Raw genomic sequence first — 20028 nt, 5'->3', positions numbered from 1 at the left:
ACCGCCCTAGGCAAATGCATAGGTCTAGGGCTTTTTTGTAGAAAAAGCCAAGCAGGAACTCAGTAGCATATTAGACCACATCCCTTAATATAAGCATATAAGGTCACACACTCACTAGCATATTAGGCCACACCATCTGGGATAATCAAGTGCAAACTGAACTGTGACAGTAACTTTTCCAGGCCCCGCAGCAATTCCAGCCAGCCAGCCAGGCCCCAGGGAGGCTGCCACACAGTACATCTGGGCCCTGTGATCCCTCCCTGGCCCTGGGGAGGCTGCTGCAAAGCACAGCTGGGCCCCACGATCCTCGCTGGCCAGCCAGGCCCCAGGGAGGCTGCCACATGGCTTGGTTTGGCCCAGCAATCCCCAAGGGCCACACCAAGTGGTTCCCCACCCCTGCCCTAGATGGTGCATCATCACCACTGGGCAGGGTTGACAGCCCTGATATGTTTGCAAAAGGGTGGGGGGAGATACGCAAGCGTTATACCAGCTAACAATGACTGAATGTTCTTTGAGTGGAAGCAACTCTTGTTTGAGTGAATGGATGATGTCACTGCTATTAAGAACTAGCCTGATGTTCTGGCCTAAACAGTGACCAAAAATTAGAGAGTACTTCCACTGTTGGAAATTGGATCCAAATGAATAAAAAGCAAGTTTTGAACACAAAGCTTCGCTGCTGACTGGCATAACTTAGTGATAGGGAGGTCATCTGGTCATGGACATCAATGTGGTGTATGGTAAATACTACAGCGGCCCTCAGAGGAAGAAGAAGAAGACTACAGATTTATACCCTACCTTTCTCTCTGAATCAGAGACTCAGAGCGGCTTACAATCTCCTATATCATCTCCCCTCACAACAGACACCCTGTGAGGTGGGTGGGGCTCTCACAGCAGCTGCCCTTTCAAGGACAACTCCTACCAGAGCAATGGCTGACCCAAGGCCATTCCAGCAGGTGCAAGTGGAGGAGTGGGGAATCAAACCCAGTTCTCCCAGATAAGAGTCCGCACATTTAACCGCTTCACCAAACTGGCTCACATGGTTTCCTCAGTCCTTGCTACATAATACTTATATGAAAGTAGTCATAATCTTTATATGTATTATTTTGGTGATGAGTCAGTTCAAGGACAATAATAAAACTGATTTGGTGTAGAAGCCACTTATTTGTCTTTTTTGGTGGTCCACACTATCCTTAAAATTCACATCCAATACCACATTTCAAAGGAATCAACTTTCTTCCTATCAGCTTCATTAGCCAGCTTTCACACTCATACATGTGACATAAATTTATCTTGATCTTGGTCACCAGTGACACATCCTTACACCTAAAAATTTTTTTCTTAGCAGGCTCTATCTGACACAACTGCACAACCCAAGCAAGATAATAATTAGGGGTGTTTGTGTGCGCGCGCACATAGCTCATGTAGATACCTAACCGACAAAGCCGTTTCCATTATTTACTGAGGGTTTCTCTGAGGAAACCATGTGAGGCAAGTCACTGAAATTCCGTTTCACTCCTGGAAATGAGAGCCTGTATCGAGTCTGATTCAGAGTTCATACCTGATTACAGACTTTTCACATCCGAGATCTGTCTGCTGAAAGTATTGTCTTTCTCACTGAGACTCAGCCTTGCAAGGTAGATCACACAATGTAAGTAAATACAATGAACAGAATAAGATATCTGGTGGTAACACAGCTCTCTTCATCAGATACATCTGACAAAAAGAGCTATGTTTCTTGAAAGCTTATGCTATAATAAAACTTGTTAGTCTTTGTGACGGAACTGGCCCAATTCCGCCTTCAGACCTAGTCCCGTCAACTCCCTTTTGAGTTGCCAACTCCTGAAGAGAGCTAATCTTCTTCCCGCCACTAGGGCACGCTGCCATCACCTGCTCAATTTAAGGGTTCCTGACTGAGAGGAACAGGACTCCCAATCCCCCTTGCCAGTTCTGAGGCCTGGCCTCGGGGTCCACTGCCAACCCAGCACCTGGTTATGACAGAGACCAAAGTCCTTCTTTGGGAGACCCCTGGAGGATTGGCATCCTTGCCAACTGTATGCCTTCCCCCTTCCCTGGACTCCCCTCTTGCAGTAGCATGGCCTAAGGCAGTTGGGGAAACTATGTGGTACAGAGGGACTACCTTTTAAAGACAAAACATTTATTTAAAATTTACTATATACAGACATTTTAAAATAATGAACAGAAATGAAAGTAGGGGAAAGTAAATGAAAGTAGGGGAAAATGCTCCTCCTTTCCCTATTATACAATACTTGCCCTGGCCATATCATCCAGCACAGACAGACTCATCAACCCAACTGACTGAACTCAAAGCCCAACTCAAACTGAAGGCTTCCCGCCAAAAATCAAATATAAAACCCAGGTTGTTTCTCCACAGTCTTAAAGGTGCTACTGGACTCTGCTATTATTGGTAAGCAAAGTTATAGGGCTAGGGTTTCAGAAATCTAAACAAAGCACATATTTTTGTTAATGCCAAAAAGTGAACTCTGGCACTAGAAATGTCTAGGTTTAAACCCTCAGGTACTACGCCTTCTGAGTGACCTTCGGCCAATCACATCAGCACTGTCTATCCTACCTCCCAAGGTTGTTCCAAGACTAAAAAGGGAGGGGAGAACCCCTTTGAGGAAGGGCAGGGAAATGATGAGAGAGACAGGCTTACAAACAGAGCAAGACTGATGTTTTGATGATGTCTGAATGCCTGCTTTGCTGGTTTTGCAATTAGTTAAACACACAGAAGATTGCCCAGCTTAAAAATAAGCTTTGCAAGAGGTTGTCAGAAAGTTTAGCATTTATGTATCCACAGCAGGCCATGTTTTGTCATGTACGTACAGGATCATGTTCCTGTTTCTCATTCAAGAGGAAGATGAACTGGTCAAACTCACAGTGTGGCTCTTTTGCAGTAAGTGCAAAGTCATTGTTGTCTTTATGCTTTGGCAGCATGCACAGCCTCGGGGTTTGGTGGCTCTCCAAGGGATAGAATTTATTTTCTTCACAAAGCAGTAGACAAGTGCACCTTTAAGACCAACTAAGTTTTATTCAGAATGTAAGCACTTGACTATTGCTTTGTTCTATTGCTTCAGATCAACGCGGCTGCCTACAGGGATCTATCTAAAGTTGGAGTTTTTGTTTCCAGCAGAGGGCGATGTAGCATCATGCAATAGGAAAGAGAAACACTGGCTGATTCCACAATAGAGGTTTAGTCTCGAATTATTGTGCTTCATTTGCTGTTTTATTGGAGAATTGATGTTACCTGCCCATTTACTTCCAGTGTTTCCCATGTTGTACTTTTGTTTTTCTTTAGATCTGATTTGTGAAAGTTTTTAAAAACATAAAATATAATTAAAGCACTAGAACAAAGCAGTAGTCAAGGGTCACCTTTAAGACCAACTAAGTTTTATTCAGAATGTTAGCTTTCGTGTGCTCTAAGCAGACTTCATCAGACAAACATGGAATGGCAAGCAGTCCTGAATATAGAGAAGGTGGGCAGTGAATTATTATGTAGAGTCATGGAAATGTTTTTAGCAGATTAAAAAAATCACAAATTGGGGTCTGTAGTAAAAATGCTGTATTAGTTTCTCATGACTATTGTCCCTTTAAATTGTCCAGCTTCCACCTTGATTAATTTCTGTTTTCGCTCATTCTCTCTATAGCAAAGTAATTTTCAACTTTTGAATTCTATAGTACTGTTGTGAAATTACAAACATTTTTTTTAAAATGACCAACAGCTTTACCTGCAGGTTGAAAAGCAATTCCTCCCACACCCAAGAACAGATGATTAACAATTGATTTATGAATGCCGTCGCTGGCCAGACCAGAAAACAGGAAGTAATTGAGGACAGGCAAATTCAGCAGTGCCCAGACCTGGATGGACAAGGCTAAGCCTGACCTCATCAGATCCAGACAGCCCTGGTTAGTATTTGGATAGGGAATCACCAAGGAAGCCCAAATTACTACTCAGAGGCAGCAACAGCATGTCTCTTGCCTTGAAATCCCTGCGGGGTTGTTATAGCTTAGTTGCACTTTAGACACACAAATTCAGTGGCAAAGCACCTGCTTGGTGTAACGTACTGAGACAGGAGACGTTGGTAGGGCAACATGCTTTAATGGAGGCACGTTACAAGAGAGAGAACACGCGGGCCGGGTCCCGCTTATGTACAACTCCGGGAACCTCCCTCCAGACAGGCCAGTCCAATCCTGGCCTGTTGAACTTCCCGCCACAGCTGGTGATTGGCTGGGAGTTCGGGTCCTGCGCTGAGCAGCCCGGGGACAGCCCGGTCGCTCCGCGCAGGGTCGCGCTGGCTGGTTTTATGTTATTGTGTTATTGCGTTGTATCGTTATCTCGATACACTACACCCCACCCCCCTAGTTGCTGTACACAGTCTCTTAGGTAGGCGGGAGGACGGCGTCCCGGGTGGATCGTCTAGGAGCGGCCTGTGGTGTCAGCGCTGCTTCGGCCGCGGGAGACTCCCTGGGGGCCGAGGCCGCTGTGGGTTGCTGGTCGATCTCTGTGGGCCTTTCCGCCTCTGCTGGTCCGGGGAGTTCGCTGGCGGGCAGGGTCGGTGCTGGCGCTGTGGCCTCTGGCATACCCCTAGCCGGCTCTCTCCTGGGTACTTCCTCCTCCACGTCGATCGGCCCTTCCGGTAGAGTGCGGCGGCGCAGCTGGTCGATGTGTCGCCGCAGTGTCTGGCCCCCCTCTGTGGATACCTCATAATGACGGGTCCCAATTACCTGCCTCACCCGACCCGCTACCCACATGGGTCCCTGGGCGTAGTTTCGTGCGAACACGGGGTCCCCCGCGAAGAACCCTCGGGCTGCCTCCCGGACCTCCGGGGACCCTCGGATGTCCGAGGCTCGGTCGGGGTGTAGCCTGTCGAGCCTCGTGATGAGTTTGCGCCCCATGAGGAGCTCTGCCGGGCTTACCCCCGTGACCGGGTTGGGGGTTACCCGGTTGTCAAACAGGAAGGAGGCTAGTCTGTGGTCCCAGTCACCCTGCACTATCCGGCCCAGGGCTTCCTTGGTCGTTCGGACCATCCGCTCCGCCTGTCCGTTGGTGGCCGGGTGGAACGGGGCAGACCTTATGTGTCTAATCAGGTACCTCTGCAGGAATGCCTGAAAGTCCCCAGAGGTGAAAGCCGCCCCGTTGTCTGTGACAATAGTGCCGGAATACCATGGGTGCTAAGGGCCCGGCGCAGTGCCCGTATGGCGGCTGCTGATGAAGTGGACGCTACTGGAATGACCTCCAGCCATTTGGTGTAGGCGTCCACCATGATCAGAAAGATCTGTCCCTGGAAGGGCCCCGCAAAGTCTAAGTGGAGCCTGGACCAAGGTTTCCTAGTGGTTTCCCACCGTGTGACCGGGGCGCTTGGTGGCTCGGGGCGTGACTCCTGACATGCGCTGCACCTCCGCACCCAGTTCTCGATCTCCTCATCCATCCCCGGCCACCAGACGTAGCTCCTGGCTAGAGCCTTCATCCTGACTATGCCGGGGTGTGTCTCGTGGAGTGACTCCAAGACTCGCTTCTGCAGCGGGGGGAGAACCACCACCCTGCTTCCCCATAAGATGCACCCTTTGTGGGCTGCTAGCTCCTCTCTCCTCATTTTGTAGGGCTTAAACTCTTCCCCCATGTTCCCTTCTGGCCACCCCCTCACCACCCAGTCGAGAACCCTTGCCAGTGTTTTGTTCCTCCCTGTAGCCTTTGCGACCTCCGCAGCGTGGAGGGGCTGTTCCGGGAGGGATTCGACCAACATGACCAGGTGTGCGGGGGCTGGGTCAGGCTCTGTGACGGGTAGAGGCAAACGGCTGAGCGCGTCCGCGTGGCCCATAGCCTTGCCGGCCCGGTGGACCAGTGTGTACGTGTATGAGTTGAGGAATTGGTTCCACCTCAACACGCGCTGTGAGAGTATTTGGGGGGTTTGGCGGTCTGGGGCCAACAGACCTAAGAGCGGCTTATGGTCCGTAGCTATCGTGAACCTCCGCCCATACAGATAATCATGGAACTTGTGGACCCCCGCCACGATTGCCAGAGCCTCCTTGTCTATCTGCGCGTAATTTCGCTCGGCCGGTGTGAGTGTGCGGGAGTAGTACGCTACCGGTACCTCCCTCCCGTCCGGGAGTTGGTGCCCCAGGACTGCTCCCAACCCATAAGGCGACGCATCGCAAGCCAGGATGACGGGGAGGCCCTCGTCAAAATGGTGGAGCACCGCATTGGACACCAGGACGTCCTTGACCGCCTGAAACGCGGCAGCTTGTTGTTTGCCCCAAACCCAAGGGGCTTTTTTGTCCAGCAACCGGTGTAGGGGTTCTGCTAGGGCTGCCTTGTGGGGGAGGAATGAATGGTAAAAATTAAGCACCCCCAAGAAGCTTTGTAGCTCCACTTTGCAGGTGGGGCCGGGGCTTGCATGATGGCTCGGGTCTTTTCTTCCGTTGGGTGGATTCCTGCTGCGTCTACAGCGAAACCCAGGAACTCCACCCGTGGGACCCCCAGCAAGCATTTCTCCCTCTTGACCTTGAGCCCCGCTGCCTGGAACCGGCGGAGCACCTCTCTCAGGCGGTTGGCGAATTCTTCGGAGTCCGGGGCGGCGATTAAAACGTCATCGAAGAACGGTTGAACTCCGGGGATCCCTGTAGGGTAGTGTAGGCTGTGGAGTGGAACTCCGCCGACTCGTGGTGCGTGGTCGGCCTCCGGCGGTTGGGCTTGGCTCGGCAAGCCCTTGCAATGTGGCCGGTCTTTCCGCAGCTCCGGCAGTCCCAGGTCCGGTACTGGCAGTCCCTTCTGTCGTGGGGGTCGCCGCAGCTGGCGCACTTGGGGGCCGGCGGTCTCTCCGCCGCTGGGGATCGTTCGGGCGCTCGGGGGCACTGGGATGCTCGGTTGGGTGGCCCGGCTGGGCGGCGCAGCTGGTAGGCTTCTCCCTCTTCCGGGCGGTCGTGGTCCAGCTCCTCGTGGTGGACGGAGTCGGTCCGGGCCTTGGGAAAAGTCCTCGCGGTCCTCTCGAACGCCACGGCCTCGCTGAAGGCGCTCTGGAGGGTGAGCTCTTCCTTGGCGAAGAGCTTCTGCTGGAGCCTCTCGTCGCGGAGTCCCCACGTGAAGCGATCGGCCAGGGTCTCCTCTAGCTGAGGAAAGTTGCAGTTCCCTGCGATCCTGCGTAGGGCCGCCAAGTAGTCGGCAGCCGATTCCCCTGCAGCCTGGTCCCTTCTGTGGAAAAGGAACCGGCGGGCCACCCGTGAAGGCTGTGGCAAGAAATGGCCAGTGAGGAGTCTGGTGATGTCCGCGTAGGACTTCTCCGTGAGGTGGGCGGGGGCCGAGAGACCCTTGGCGATCTCGAATGTGGCTGCCCCGCAGACGCTCAGGAGAACGTCCCTTTTCATGCTGTCCTCGGTGATCTTGTTGGCCCTCAGGTAGCATTCTACCCACTCCGAGTAGGACTCCCAGGCCTCGGGATTCGCGGGGTTGAATGGCTCGATGTGACCGGTGGTTCCGCTCTGTTGAGCCATGCTGATGGCGGTGGTGGTCGCGGCCTGTGGGTTGCCCTGTCTCCGCTGTAGCCGACGTGGCTAGAATCCCATCCTCGTCGCCACTGTAGCGTACTGAGACAGGAGACGTTGGTAGGGCAACATGCTTTAATGGAGGCACGTTACAAGAGAGAGAACACGCGGGCCGGGTCCCGCTTATGTACAACTCCGGGAACCTCCCTCCAGACAGGCCAGTCCAATCCTGGCCTGTTGAACTTCCTGCCACAGCTGGTGATTGGCTGGGAGTTCGGGTCCTGCGCTGAGCAGCCCGGGGACAGCCCGGTCGCTCCGCGCAGGGTCGCGCTGGCTGGTTTTATGTTATTGTGTTATTACGTTGTATCGTTATCTCGATACACTACACTTGGCATGCAAAAAGGTCCTAAATGTGCTCTGAAGTGCCCAGAAAAAAACCTTGTTGGGGGCAGGAGGGAGATTGATGATTCTTGGCAGACAAGCTTCCAAATCAACATAGATGCCTGGCGAAATGAGCACTGCCAGTTTTGTTGGAAGAACCTTAGCACTGCAAGCGGAAAGGCTCATGGGTAACAGGAAATTCCCCTGTGGCTCCTGCTTTTCTCCCCCCCCCCAGCAAATGCTTACTCCCACTTGACAGTTCCTGCTTCACCCCTGCTCTGCTGTCTGCCCCAAGTTCTCCCCCTGGCTCCCAAACCCACCCCCCAGTCATGTACTGTCTTGTTCTCTACTGGACCCCCACACTTTCCTCCTCCTGATAGCTATTGCAGTGGCAGCAATCCAAATGCTTCCTGAACTTGGGGTCTGATAATTTCTTGGGGTCTGTCATAATTTCAACAAGGGCCAGGGCCTTTTTGGTTCAGGCCCCTACCTGGTGGAATGAGCTCCCTCTGGAGAGCCAGGCCCTTCAGGACTTATCTAAGTTTTGCAGGGCCTGTAAGACAGAGCTTTTCTGCCAGGCTTTTAATTGATCCAGCTGGTGTCCCCTGAAATCACTGCTCCCCCCAGCACCTTATGCTTATGCTATGCTGAGCATTACCAGCCTATACGTGGTCTATGACTTGTTGCCAATGATGTGGATCATGGTTTTTGTCAATTCTGTAATTATGAGATTATCTAATTTGGATGTCGTTTGTTTGATGTTTTGTAAGGTTTCTTAATGTTGTAAGCCGCCTAGAGCCTGCTTGTGGGATAGCGTGGAATATAAATCGGAAAATTAAATTAAATTTTAGGGCTTCTTTAACCAATTTTTTAAAATAGAATTTTTTTGCAAAAGGGGGGGCGGGAGAATTGTTCCGCCCCCAAGGTCTGTAGAAACTATCTTAGCCTCAGCTGGTTCCATTGTGCAAATATTTTGCTTAGTTGGTCTTAAAGGTGCACTTGTCTACTGCTTTGTTCTATTGCTTCAGATCAACACGGCTGCCTACTGGGATCCTTTGCTCCGCAGTGCATGGGGGAGAAGCACCCTGGACTATTGGACAGAAGGCTATCAAGGGCCATGTGGCAGCCCAGCATTGTTTATAATCTACCTTTCTCATTGGGACTCAAGGCAGAATACATAGAATGAGTCAATACAATCAACCAACCAGAATTCGAAAGAAAACAGAACTGATGCACAGCATAAGCATTCTGACATATAAACTGATACAAAATTCATAGCAGGAGCCAATTTACAGCGAACGATACACAAGAGTATAGAGCAGGAGTGGCCAAACTTGCTTAATATAAGAGCCACGTAGAATAAATGTCAGATGTTTGAGAGCTGCAAGACATGAATGTCGGATGTTTGAGAGCCACAAGGAAGTTAGGAAGATGGAGGAGAGAGAGGTGGAAAGAAAGCAGCTTTAACTTTCTCCACTGGCTGGCTTGGTTTGGAGAAATAATTTAAAGAGACAAATGCCTTCTGCAAGCTGGGCGAGATAGAAACTTTGAGAACCACACAATATATGTGAAAAAACCACATCTGGCTCCTGAGCCTTAGTTTGGCCACCCTTATAGAGCACAGTCCTTAGTGATTTATCCAAGTAACTTTGTGAGTTCTTTTGTACAGTGCTAACCTTTTGCCTTGGTAGAAAAGCCCTCTTGAAGAATTCAGTTTTGCACAGTTTGCAGAAAGCCAGGAGAGACGGAGCTTTCCTGATTTCCTCAAGCAGCTCATTCCACAAGGGGAGGGTATAACACAGAAGAACGCAGGTGTGGGGCAGTTGTTGATTCCCATTCCAAACAAGAAACACAGAAGTCAAAAAGGAATCTGTCTGTCTATCTATCTGCAATTCCAAAAACAGATTGTATCAACTTCGCCACCCAGCCAGGTTCTCTGGACACCCAAGCCCTGCAGAAGCGTACCCATTCTCCCCCCGCCCTCCATGCTTGAACTTTGGGCAAGAGGCTTGCAAACGCCTGCCCAGCCGCCTTTCGGAGCTCTTAGGGCTGGAGCCCTGCTGCGCCCGAGAACGGATTCCTGCCCACTGCGCGCGCGCCTCCCAGGCCCACTTTCCCGCCTGGAGTGGGCGCGGGCGGGCGGTCCAGTTTTGCAGACGCGCTAATGATGCGTTGCGCTGGAACCTGAGAACACGCCGTGCCGCTGATCCGCGGAACTCCCTTCTCAGGGACAGGGAGCGAAGGGAGGGTTGAGACGAATGGCCTCAGGCTGGCGGCGTGGGCTGGGCGGGCCCGCTGGAGGAGGAGAAACGGCGCTCGGCAGCTTGTTTGGCTCGCCGTCGAGGGACGTTTTCTTAGAATCCCCTCACGGCCTCACCTCCCACTTTGCAGCGGCTGGACCCCTGTTCGCAGTAGCCCGGTGCCGCCTACCCAGTAGCAACAGCCGAAAAGACGGAGGCTGGCTGGGCCAGCAGAGGGTCTTTCTGCCCTGGGAAAGGCGGCTTCCAGGGGAGTCCCTTTTAACTCGCTCAAGAGGCATTTCCAGCCGTGCCTTTGCAACCACCCTGCGAGTCGGGACCGGGATCGTCCCGTTTTGCAGACCCCCGGGAAGGGGAGGGGGATTGGGCCAAGGCCTGGCGGTGCGTGCGGGGCAGAGCCTCGGAAGAGAGGGGAGGGGGCCCGGCGCGCCCTCCCAAGTCCAAGGGTGGCTCCGTTTCTGGCCCCTGTTGCAGGCGGTCTCCGGGTGCCAGGCAAGCCGAGAGCGTCCGCCCACCTGGGCCAGGTGTCAGGTTGCGCCCATCCCACAAACATCGAGGCGGGGCCCGGCCAGGCAGCGCTGCTGCTGCTCCTCAGGTGCTGGAGGCGGCAGATCTGGCTCGGGCTGGCCGGGCGCCGTCGTCGTTTCTTGCTCGTCTTCCTTCTGCCTCGACGGCAGCCTCCTCGCTCCCTCGCCGCAACTGCTCCTGCAGCGGCTTCGGCGAGCGGAGGATCATGTGCAGCCCCGTGGAGCGGCGCCTGGCCGGGTTGCGGGAGCTGCTGTCGGCGCGGCCGGGCGAGGGGACCGCGGGCGACCCGGGGCTGGAGGCGCTCCTCGACCTGCTGCTGTGCGTCCACCAGGAATGCAGCGGCGCCCCCCTGCGGCGGGAGCGGAACGTGCAGCAGTTCCTGGCCTGGGGTGAGTGAAGCGGCGACCAAGCGCCACCCTGCAGGGCGGGCGAGCAAGAGGGCTTCTGCACATGTCTAGAGTGCTTGCTTTCAGTTCCGAAAAGTTTCTGCTGCGGGCGTTGGAGCTGGCAGGCAAGTCTGGGGAAAGGCGGGGAGCGCGCTGAACATGTATAAAAAGAACAGGAAATCTACCTACCTATCCCGAACTGGATCCAGAACTTGAAGCTGGGGAGGAGAGTTTCAGTCTAAAAATGTAGTTTCAATTATAGGGAACTGGGTTGGGAGATTCCTGGAGAATTCAGGATGCAGTTTGGGGAGGAGACCCCAGTGGGTTATAATAATGCCATAGAGTCCAGCCCCAAAGCAGCTGTTTTATTCAGGAAAACATCTCTTTTGACTGGTGATCAGTTGTAATTCCAGGAGATCTCTAGGCCTCACCTGAAAGCTGGCGACCCTATAAAATATATGAAATATTGTGTCCTTTCCTGAGCATGTGCAAAGTACCTTCCCCCCATTGTGTTTGTGGAACTCACTGCTGTGCTTAGTGTTGGACTTGGAACTGCTAAATGACCAACTAAGACATTATGTTTGGCATGTTACAGTTAGATTCGAGTCCAGTCGGCCAACAAGAATTGGTCTCTAAGGTGTTGCTGTATTCAAATAATTCTGTCTTACTATGGATCAACATGGCTTCCCTCTGAAACTATCTTTGGCATGCTGTAGACTAGGGCCGCTGGAACATCCTTTCTCCCAAGAACATGTGCTACAAAAAAGGGGAATGAGAGGGCATTCTCCAAACAGTGGTCCAGGTGCTGAATTCAATGAATTCAGCACCTGGACCACTGTTTGGAGAATGCCCCTGAAAAAGGGAGCCTTATAATGACTGGACTGGCTTCTGCTTCAAGAACACGTAAACTTTCTGTGTGAGACAGAACTCTTCATCGAGCGCTTCAGTTGGGTTTGTGTGTATGTAGTGGCAGAATAAATGTCAGCCAGGCTGCTTTGAAGAGATCTTCCAAGTGGCTCCCTTCCTAAACACCACCCTCAATGCTTGGGACCATGGCTGTTCCTACAAACGGAAGTGTTGGGGTTCCCTCCGTGGTAGGAAACAAAGCAATAATCTCCAAGCTCTGCCTCATTTTGCCCCTTTGCATCACAAAGAGGGAGGGAAACTGAGTCATGGTGGTGTGCCAATGTTAAATGCAAGGAGAATGTGGAAAAGCCAGGAAGGGACCTTCCCATTTCGGCTGGCTTTGGTGTGGCTTTCCTATTGCGTTTTCACTGTCTGATAAAGAAGCCACTGGTAAAGAGGGGGAAGCTACCACAGTGTGTGTGACACAAGTGAGTTTTGCAGCCAGCCTCCCAGCTCTGTGGCTCATGGAGAACTGTGTTTACAGTGAGCCATCAACCAAAAGACCCACATTTACTTCCATCCCTGGCCTGAGGCCTGTACCTCAGGGAGGCTTGGAGCTTATCCATTCCTCTTATGGCACCAGTTTCAAGATGAGAACCAACTGCCAACTGCAGGACTCAACAGGCAAGAGGCCTGTCCACTTTCCTGAACATGGGGCAGGTGCTGCATAGGGGAAAGATGCTCAGAAGAGCTAGAGGTGACATATGAATGAGCCACATATGGATCACTGTGCTAGTAAGAGCGACTTTGGTCAGTTCCAAAATATGATGCTTCATAACCCCGAAGAGATGCACAGGGAGAACTTTGGGAATCTCCCTCCCTGCCATATAAACATAAAGGAATTCTACAAACCTAAACATAATTACTTTCCACCTGTGTTTTTTTGGGGGGGGAATGCATGGCAGTGGCACCTTCAGTGGTTGCCACAAAAAGTGCCTTGGTCTGTTGCAGAGCACCATAGGAACAGAGGAGGCAGCAGTACTCGAAGAGAGCCCACCCACTGTGGACTTTGGGGGCATAGATTTACAGAGCTGTACAACTGATTCAGAAGCCATCTAGTGTAATGCCCCACCCCTGGTCTATGTAGTGTAGTGGTTAGAGTTTAGACGAGGAATCGTGAGGTGCAGGTCCCCACTCTTCCATGAAAACCAGCTGGGTGACCTTGAACCATTTTGTCTCTCAGCTTAACCTACCTCACAGGGTTGTTGTGAGGGGAAAAAGGAGAAGAGAACAGTGTTGTAAACTGCTTTGGATTCTCATTGGGGAGAAAAACAGGGTATAAATAAAAAATAAATAAACATCAGTAGGCTCCCCCACCTGCCTACACAACCCAGTCCAAGAATAGAGGCCTTGCGAAAACATGGTGCCTATAGAGTAACAGCTTCTCTGGAAAGTGAGCCAAGCCTTAATCTCCGCTAGGGAAGGTAACAGAAACTGCCAGGTTGTTCCAGGCCCGGGGTGGCCAAACCTGCTTAACGAAAGAGCCACATAGAATAAACATCAGATGTTTGAGAGCAGGAAGGAAGGAAGGAGATGGAGGAGGGAGAGGTGGAAAGAAAGCAACTTTAAATTTAAATGCTTTGTTCAAGCCAACGGCTAGCTCAGCTTGGAGGAGTGATTTAAAGAGACAAATGCCTTCTCCCACCTGGCCAATCGGCTAGTGGGGGCTTCGAGAGCCACACAATATGTGTGAAAGAGCCACATGTGGCTCCTGAGCAACAGTTTGGCCACCCCTGTTCTAGGCTGTGGTAATGGGGAGTTTCGTTTTAGTTTTTGTACAGTCTAGCCTGGCTCTTAGGGTGTATAAGATCCCGTTTCTCCCAAGCTGTGTTGATAACAAGCAACAGACATGTTGACTAGGGGACAGGCGTCTTTGTACCTGTTCAGCTCCTGCCCTTGTGTGAGGCAAGGCACCTGCCGGTCTTCTGTAAACGTCATTGTCATGCAAACATCTTTGATTTCAGGATACGGTGATAAGGAAATGACTGAACGTTGTTACTTTCTCAACATCTGAAGAAGTGAGCTGTAGTCCATGAAAACTTATACTGGAATATTCATTTGGGAACCATAGTCAGTTTACATCATCTTCCTCTCCTCCATTTTATCCTCTCAACAGCCCTGTGAGGTAGGTTAGGCTAAGAGAGTGTGACTGGTTCCAAGTCCCCCAGCAAGCTTCCATGGCGCAAATAGAGATTCGAACCTGGGTCTCTCAGATACTAGTCCGGCACTCTTAGCCACTACCCTACACTGGCCTATATTTGAGGTGCCACAAGTTCTTTTGTTTTGAGATTTTCTGAGTTGAGTGATTTGCCAGTCTAGGGATTATTCTGGGAGTCCCACTCTCATCTGCCATAGAAGTGAACTGCCAGATTGGATCAATTTCTATTTCCAGGGGTTGCAATTTCCTGTTTAAGTTCCAGGTCTGGGAGTGCATGATGCCATTTTTCCTGGCCTACATTTGCCCTGACCTGATAGCCCAGTTTCATCAGATCTCAGCTGCTAAACAGGATTAGCCCTGGCTAGTATTTGGATGGGACACCTTCACGGAATACCAGGGTCATGACCATGAAGTAGGCAACGGCAAATCACCTCTGAATTTCTCTTGTCTTGAAAACCCTACGAGGTTGCCGTAAGTCAGCTGTGATTTGACAGCAAACCCCGCCCCCTGGATTTGTCTCCTTGACGGACACTAGGAGAGTGACAAGCCCTTCTGAGGCATCAATGCCTCTCTGATGACCTTCTCATGAGCAGCTGTAATGGCAGCATCCGTTGTGTTTCAGCTGAGAAGGTCACAGGACAAAAAACCATCTAGGCCAGGGGTGGCCAAACTGTGGCTCAGGAGCCACATGTGGCTCTTTCACACATATTGTGTGGTTCTCAGAGCCTCCACTGCCCCATTGGCTGACTTGGAGAAAACATTTGTCTCTTTAAATCACTTCTCCAAGCCAAGCCAACTGGCAGCTTGGGAATGTATTTAAAGTTAAAGTTGCTTTCTTTCCACTTCTCCCTCCCTACCCCATCTATTTTCCTTCCTTCCTTCCTGCCTGCCTTCCTTCCTTTCCTCAAACATCTGTTTATTCTATGTGGCTCTTACGCTAAGCAAATTTGGCCACCCCTGATCTAGGCTGCTTCCCTTGTTCTGGTATGGGGGTTCTGTGAATTAATCCTTATGAAGATTCAGCATTTCCTTTTTCTCAGTAAGAGATGAAGTCAGAGAAGGGGACTAAAGCCTGTGGTAAAGTTCATTCAGATGAAATTTACCAGATTTGGGGATGCAGAACATCCCTTCCCTGGTGTTCTGAATGCCCACTGATCTGCTTCCTTCCTGGAAGGCAGAGCCAGGAGAATTCTGGGACATCCTCCCAAGAGTTGAGGCCCTTTGCTGTGGAATGTACTCTGGTACATAAGGAGCTTGTATGTGGATGGCACGGAGAGCAGGCACACCCTTCCAAATAAATCATTCAAGTATACCTGAAGTCCTTAAGTCTTTGTTCATGGGAGCAAATACCCCTGATGTTTCAAGGGGACAATAGTTCAGGGAAGAATGAATGACCATTTGAAGGGGGGAAGCTACTTAGTGGGTTGTTTGCTGTTTCCTATATTGACAGGGCGATAGGCCCAGATTCTCTGTGCTCGTGTACAAGGGTGCACGCATTTTGAACGTGGCAATACTGAGTCCTGACCAAATGTATACCATGCACCAAGGAATTTGGAAAGATGTATCTTGTATTCATCCCGCCCTTCCTCCAATTCTTGTTTCATCCTCACAACAACTCTGTGAGGTAGGGTTGACTGACTGGAAAAGGGGTAGTCATGTCAGTCTCTTGTAGCAAAATAAAGCAAAAGTCCACCTTAAAGGATTAAGAACATTTATTCCAGGGATATGAAACATGCAGTCCAGGGGCTGAATCAGGCCCCCGGAAGGTTTCTATCAACTAGCTGTCATCTGCTTCCTTCTCCCTCTCTCTTGCTTCCTTCTGTATAACAGCTTGTGTTGCCAGGCTTGCCATTTGCTCAGGAGCTACAGATCAAAGCCTCTATTTTTCCCACTGGCTGAGGTTCCTCCCTAGGGGAGGAAGGTGGGGAGAACTTGCTTTGTCAGGCTCTCTCAGTTATACAGCAGAGCTACTGAGCCAAACCTCTCTCCCTTCTATTGGCTGAGGCTCCTCCCCCTCCTGGTCTCCTGGGGAAGGAAGGAAAGAGCCAGAGCTTCCTTTGCCCAGTTCCCTGGATCGCACAGGAGGAGATACAAAGAAAGCAGCTTTAAGACCAACGTTTTAAGCATGTTTTAAGTTTTTTTTAAAAAAAATCTTTAATTGCTTTTGTCTGTTTCCTTTATAAAACTTACATCTCTGCCACCCAGTCTTAAATAGGTACACACATGGCCCGGCCCAACAAGGTCTCATTTATGTCAGATTTGGCCCTCATAACAAATGAGTTTAACACCCCTGCTCTAAGTGGCTCTTCTTCCAATAGTTCAAGGAAGGGTTTGTAGAATCTTTCGGGCTCAAGTGCCGTGTTCTACTTGAGCCCGAAAGATTCTACAAACCCTAATGATGTAACCAGCCGTGAAAACCTGAAATCTTTGAGTTCAAGGAAGGCTCCTGAGTCCAGAGGAAGACTTCCACCTTGAGTCAGTGGGAAAGGAGAAACGTGGTATATAAATATTTTGATAAATAAATTAATAAACTTTGCTCTGTCGATTGGTAGGATAGGGGTAGGACCCACCCCACAGTCTGCATTATACAGAATTCTGCTTCACACGCAGCTGTTTGAAGCTATAATGAAATCTGCTGGCAGTAGCAGGGAGTTCCACAGGTCAGTCTGAAAACTTGGTGATGTCATGGTGGTGAGGCTGAGCAGGTTGCTTTCTCTCTTGCCAGCCACAGCCCACCAAAGGGAGTTAGATTTCATGGAGGAGGGGTCCATCAATGGCTGCCAGCCATAGTGACTAATGCGAACATCCCTATTCAGAGGCAGTTCGCCTCTGAATACTGGATGGTACCATCGGGGCAGGCCTTGGCCTCTATGCCCTGGTGCCCCTATGCCTTCCAAAGCAACTGATCTGTTATTGTGTAAAATGGGATGCTGGGCCAGATGGACCACTGGTCTGATCCAGCAGAGCTCTTATAAAACAGTCCAAGAGAAAAAGAGAGTCCCTCAGCCCTTTGGACTGTGTGAGGTGCTGTATCTATGCTTCTTTCCATAGGAAGCTTGACAGGAATCCAACCTTTCCAGCTGGTGGTAGAATTTGCTGTTGCGTTAGAACTGATTAATAGACCTGACTTACCACAACCCTGTAGGGTTTTCAAGGCAAGAGATGAACAGAAGTGGTTTGCCTCTGCAGAATTTCCTTGGTGGTCTGCTAGACCGGGGCTGACGCTGTTCAACTTTCAAGATCAGTCCTTCCAGGTGAAGGGAACCTTTCCAGCTAATCATTTACAAATCGTTCCTTGTTGGGCACCTGAACAGCCAGGTAACCTCATCACCTGATGAGTGGTGTATCTAGGCAACCAAGAATTTGATTGTTGTTCTCCAGTGTAACATCCTTGATAATCTGAAATTGGGGCGAATTCTGCAACTACCGGAATGGGGATGTGTACCCCAAAACCTTGTTTCCAGACTGACTATGTTTGGTCTGAGGATTTTTGGTTCAGAGTGGTGTAGGGGATCTATGAACACCTTTGGGGGTGTCAAACATAGCCCCCGGTGTTCAAATCAGGCCCCTAGAAGGCTCTTATCAGGCCCCTGAGCAACTGGCTGTCATCTGCTTCCTTCTCCTTCTCTCTTGCTCCCTTCTGTATCACAGCTTGTTTTGTCATGCTTGCTCAATCGCACAGGAGCTATAGAGCAAAACCAATATTTTCTCAATTGGCTGAGGCTTTTCCCTTGGGGAGGAAGGGTGGGTGGCAGAGCTTGCTTTGCCAGGCTCTCTCAATTGCATAGCAGAGCTACTGAGCCAAGCTTCTTTTCTTTCTATTGGCTGAGGCTCCTCCCCTTCCTGGTCCCCAAAGGAAGGAAAGAGCCAGAGCTTCCTTTGCCCAGTTCCCTGGATCCCATGGGAGAGATACAAAGAAAGCACCTTTTAAGACCGAGTGTTAATGTTTTAAGTATGTTTCATTTTAAGGGTTTTTTAAAAAAAATCTTTGTGTTTGTCTGTGTCCTTTGTAAGGTCTCTGGTACCTAATCTTAAATAGGAACACACATGGCCCAGCCTGACAAGGTTTCATTTATATCAGATCCAGCCCTCATAACAAAGGAGTTTGACACCCCTGCCTTACAGTATTTTGTGGCCTCTAGGTGTAATGCATCTTTATAATTTAAAAACTAGCAATCACCCACCTGCTTTACAGCCAATATAAATAGCAGTTAGAATGTCAGTCTAGGACCTAGGAAACCCAGGTTTGAATCCCCTCCTTGTCATGGAATTGTGCTGTGTGACCGTGGGCCAGTTATTGACACTCAGCCCAACCCACCTCATAGAATTGGTGCTGAGAGGATATATGGAGGAGAGGAGAGGGATTTCATAAACTGCTTTGGGTCCCCACTTGTTAGAAAAACCAAGCTTAAGATAAATAAATAAAATCCTTCTCTCTTTAAACAGACTGAACTTCTGCCCTGCTCATGGAATATTCATAAACATTCCAATTGTACAGTAGGAAATTATCAGTCATAGAATGTTGACCAGCTCTAGGGCCATGCAGGAAGTAAAAGGCTTGAACCTTGAATGGGGAAGTTCACACAGGGCCTAGGGAAAAGAGAAGCCATGGCTTAGTGGTAGAGAAGGTCCCAGGTTCAATCATAGAATCATAGAGTTGGAAGGGACCTCCAGGGTCATGTCCAACCCCCTACATAAATCAGGAAATTCACAAATACCTCCCCCTGAATTCACAGGATCCGCATTGCTGTCAGATGGCCATCTAGCCTTTGTTTAAAAAGCTCCAGAGAAGGAGAGCACACCTTAGCAGCTGCAGGTAAACAGATATGATGTTCTTATACAGATGTTCTTAAACAGATGTTCTTATACAGGTTAAAACGGATAAAAGGAAGTACTTCTTCACCCAAAGGGTGATTAACATGTGGAATTCACTGCCACAGGAGGTGGTGGCGGCCACAAGTATAGCCACCTTCAAGAGGGGTTTAGATAAAAATATGGAGCACAGGTCCATCAGTGGCTATTAGCCACAGTGTATGTGTGTATATAACATTTTTTGCCACTGTGTGACACAGAGGGTTGGACTTGATGGGCCGTTGGCCTGATCCAACATGGCTTCTCTTATGAAGATGTGATAGTTCTCCAATGGAGACCCTGAACAGTCACTGATAGTCAGAATCAGCAGAACTGACCTTGATAGAGCAAGGGTATGACTCCATGTAAGGCTGTTTTGTGTGTTTGTGTGTGGCTCTGCTCTGGTGACTCAAGAACTACGAGGCCAGGAGTCCAAAGGTGGGTTGAGAAGGAAGGTGCTGAATTCTGTGCATAGGTTTGAGGTAAGCGACAAAGGTTTCTCTCCAGCTGGAACTCCTTTGCATATTAGGCCACACATCCCTGATGTAGCCAATTGTCCTGGAGCTTACAGTAGGCCCTGTACTAAGAGCCCTGTAAACTCTTGGAGGACTGGCTACATCAGGGCTGTTTGGCCTAATATGCAAAGGAACTCCTGCTACAAAAAAGTCCTAAATTATGAGGCGGCTGCTTCTTCGTCTTGCATCCCTGGATGCAAGGGGCCTCATGCTTGCCTACCTGAATCTTTCAGCTGTAGCAAACAATTTAGCTTTAGTTCTGGAGGAAAAAAAAATATGATGTAACTCTTACCACCCAACCCCTTCCCCTGTGGCTCCTTCTTGCCACGTGAGTTACGCTCCCCAACCAGACAGGACCTGTTCTTCAGGTCTGGGTGCTGGGTGGGTGTGTCCTTGATCTTCCAGTATAGATATTTCTCTGGGATCTGCACTCTCCTTGGTTGGTGGCTGGCTGGGAATTGACAATGGATGTGCCCCAGCTGTTAGGCAGCAGAAGGGGAAAAGCCCAGAGGTCGTTTGAGGACTCCTTGCAGGAGGAGACGATGGGA

General features: G+C 50.2%; 1 protein-coding gene across 1 annotated transcript in view; it reads left to right on the top strand.

Moving 5' to 3' along the window:
* Positions 1-10796: 10796 nt before the first annotated feature.
* CDC42BPG (CDC42 binding protein kinase gamma) overlaps positions 10797-20028 on the top strand; it is a 67679-nt gene continuing 58447 nt past the window's right edge. Inside the window, exon 1 of the mRNA XM_060250239.1 lies at positions 10797-11053. Within this exon, the coding sequence (XP_060106222.1) occupies positions 10870-11053 (184 nt within the window). The 5' untranslated portion in view covers positions 10797-10869. The remainder of the gene's footprint in view (positions 11054-20028) is intronic.

The sequence above is a fragment of the Heteronotia binoei genome, chromosome 1 (assembly GCF_032191835.1).
Source record: "Heteronotia binoei isolate CCM8104 ecotype False Entrance Well chromosome 1, APGP_CSIRO_Hbin_v1, whole genome shotgun sequence".
Lineage (NCBI taxonomy): Eukaryota > Metazoa > Chordata > Lepidosauria > Squamata > Gekkonidae > Heteronotia > Heteronotia binoei.
The sequence above is the reverse complement of the archived record's forward strand: the minus strand, read 5'-3'. Positions and strand labels throughout refer to the sequence as shown.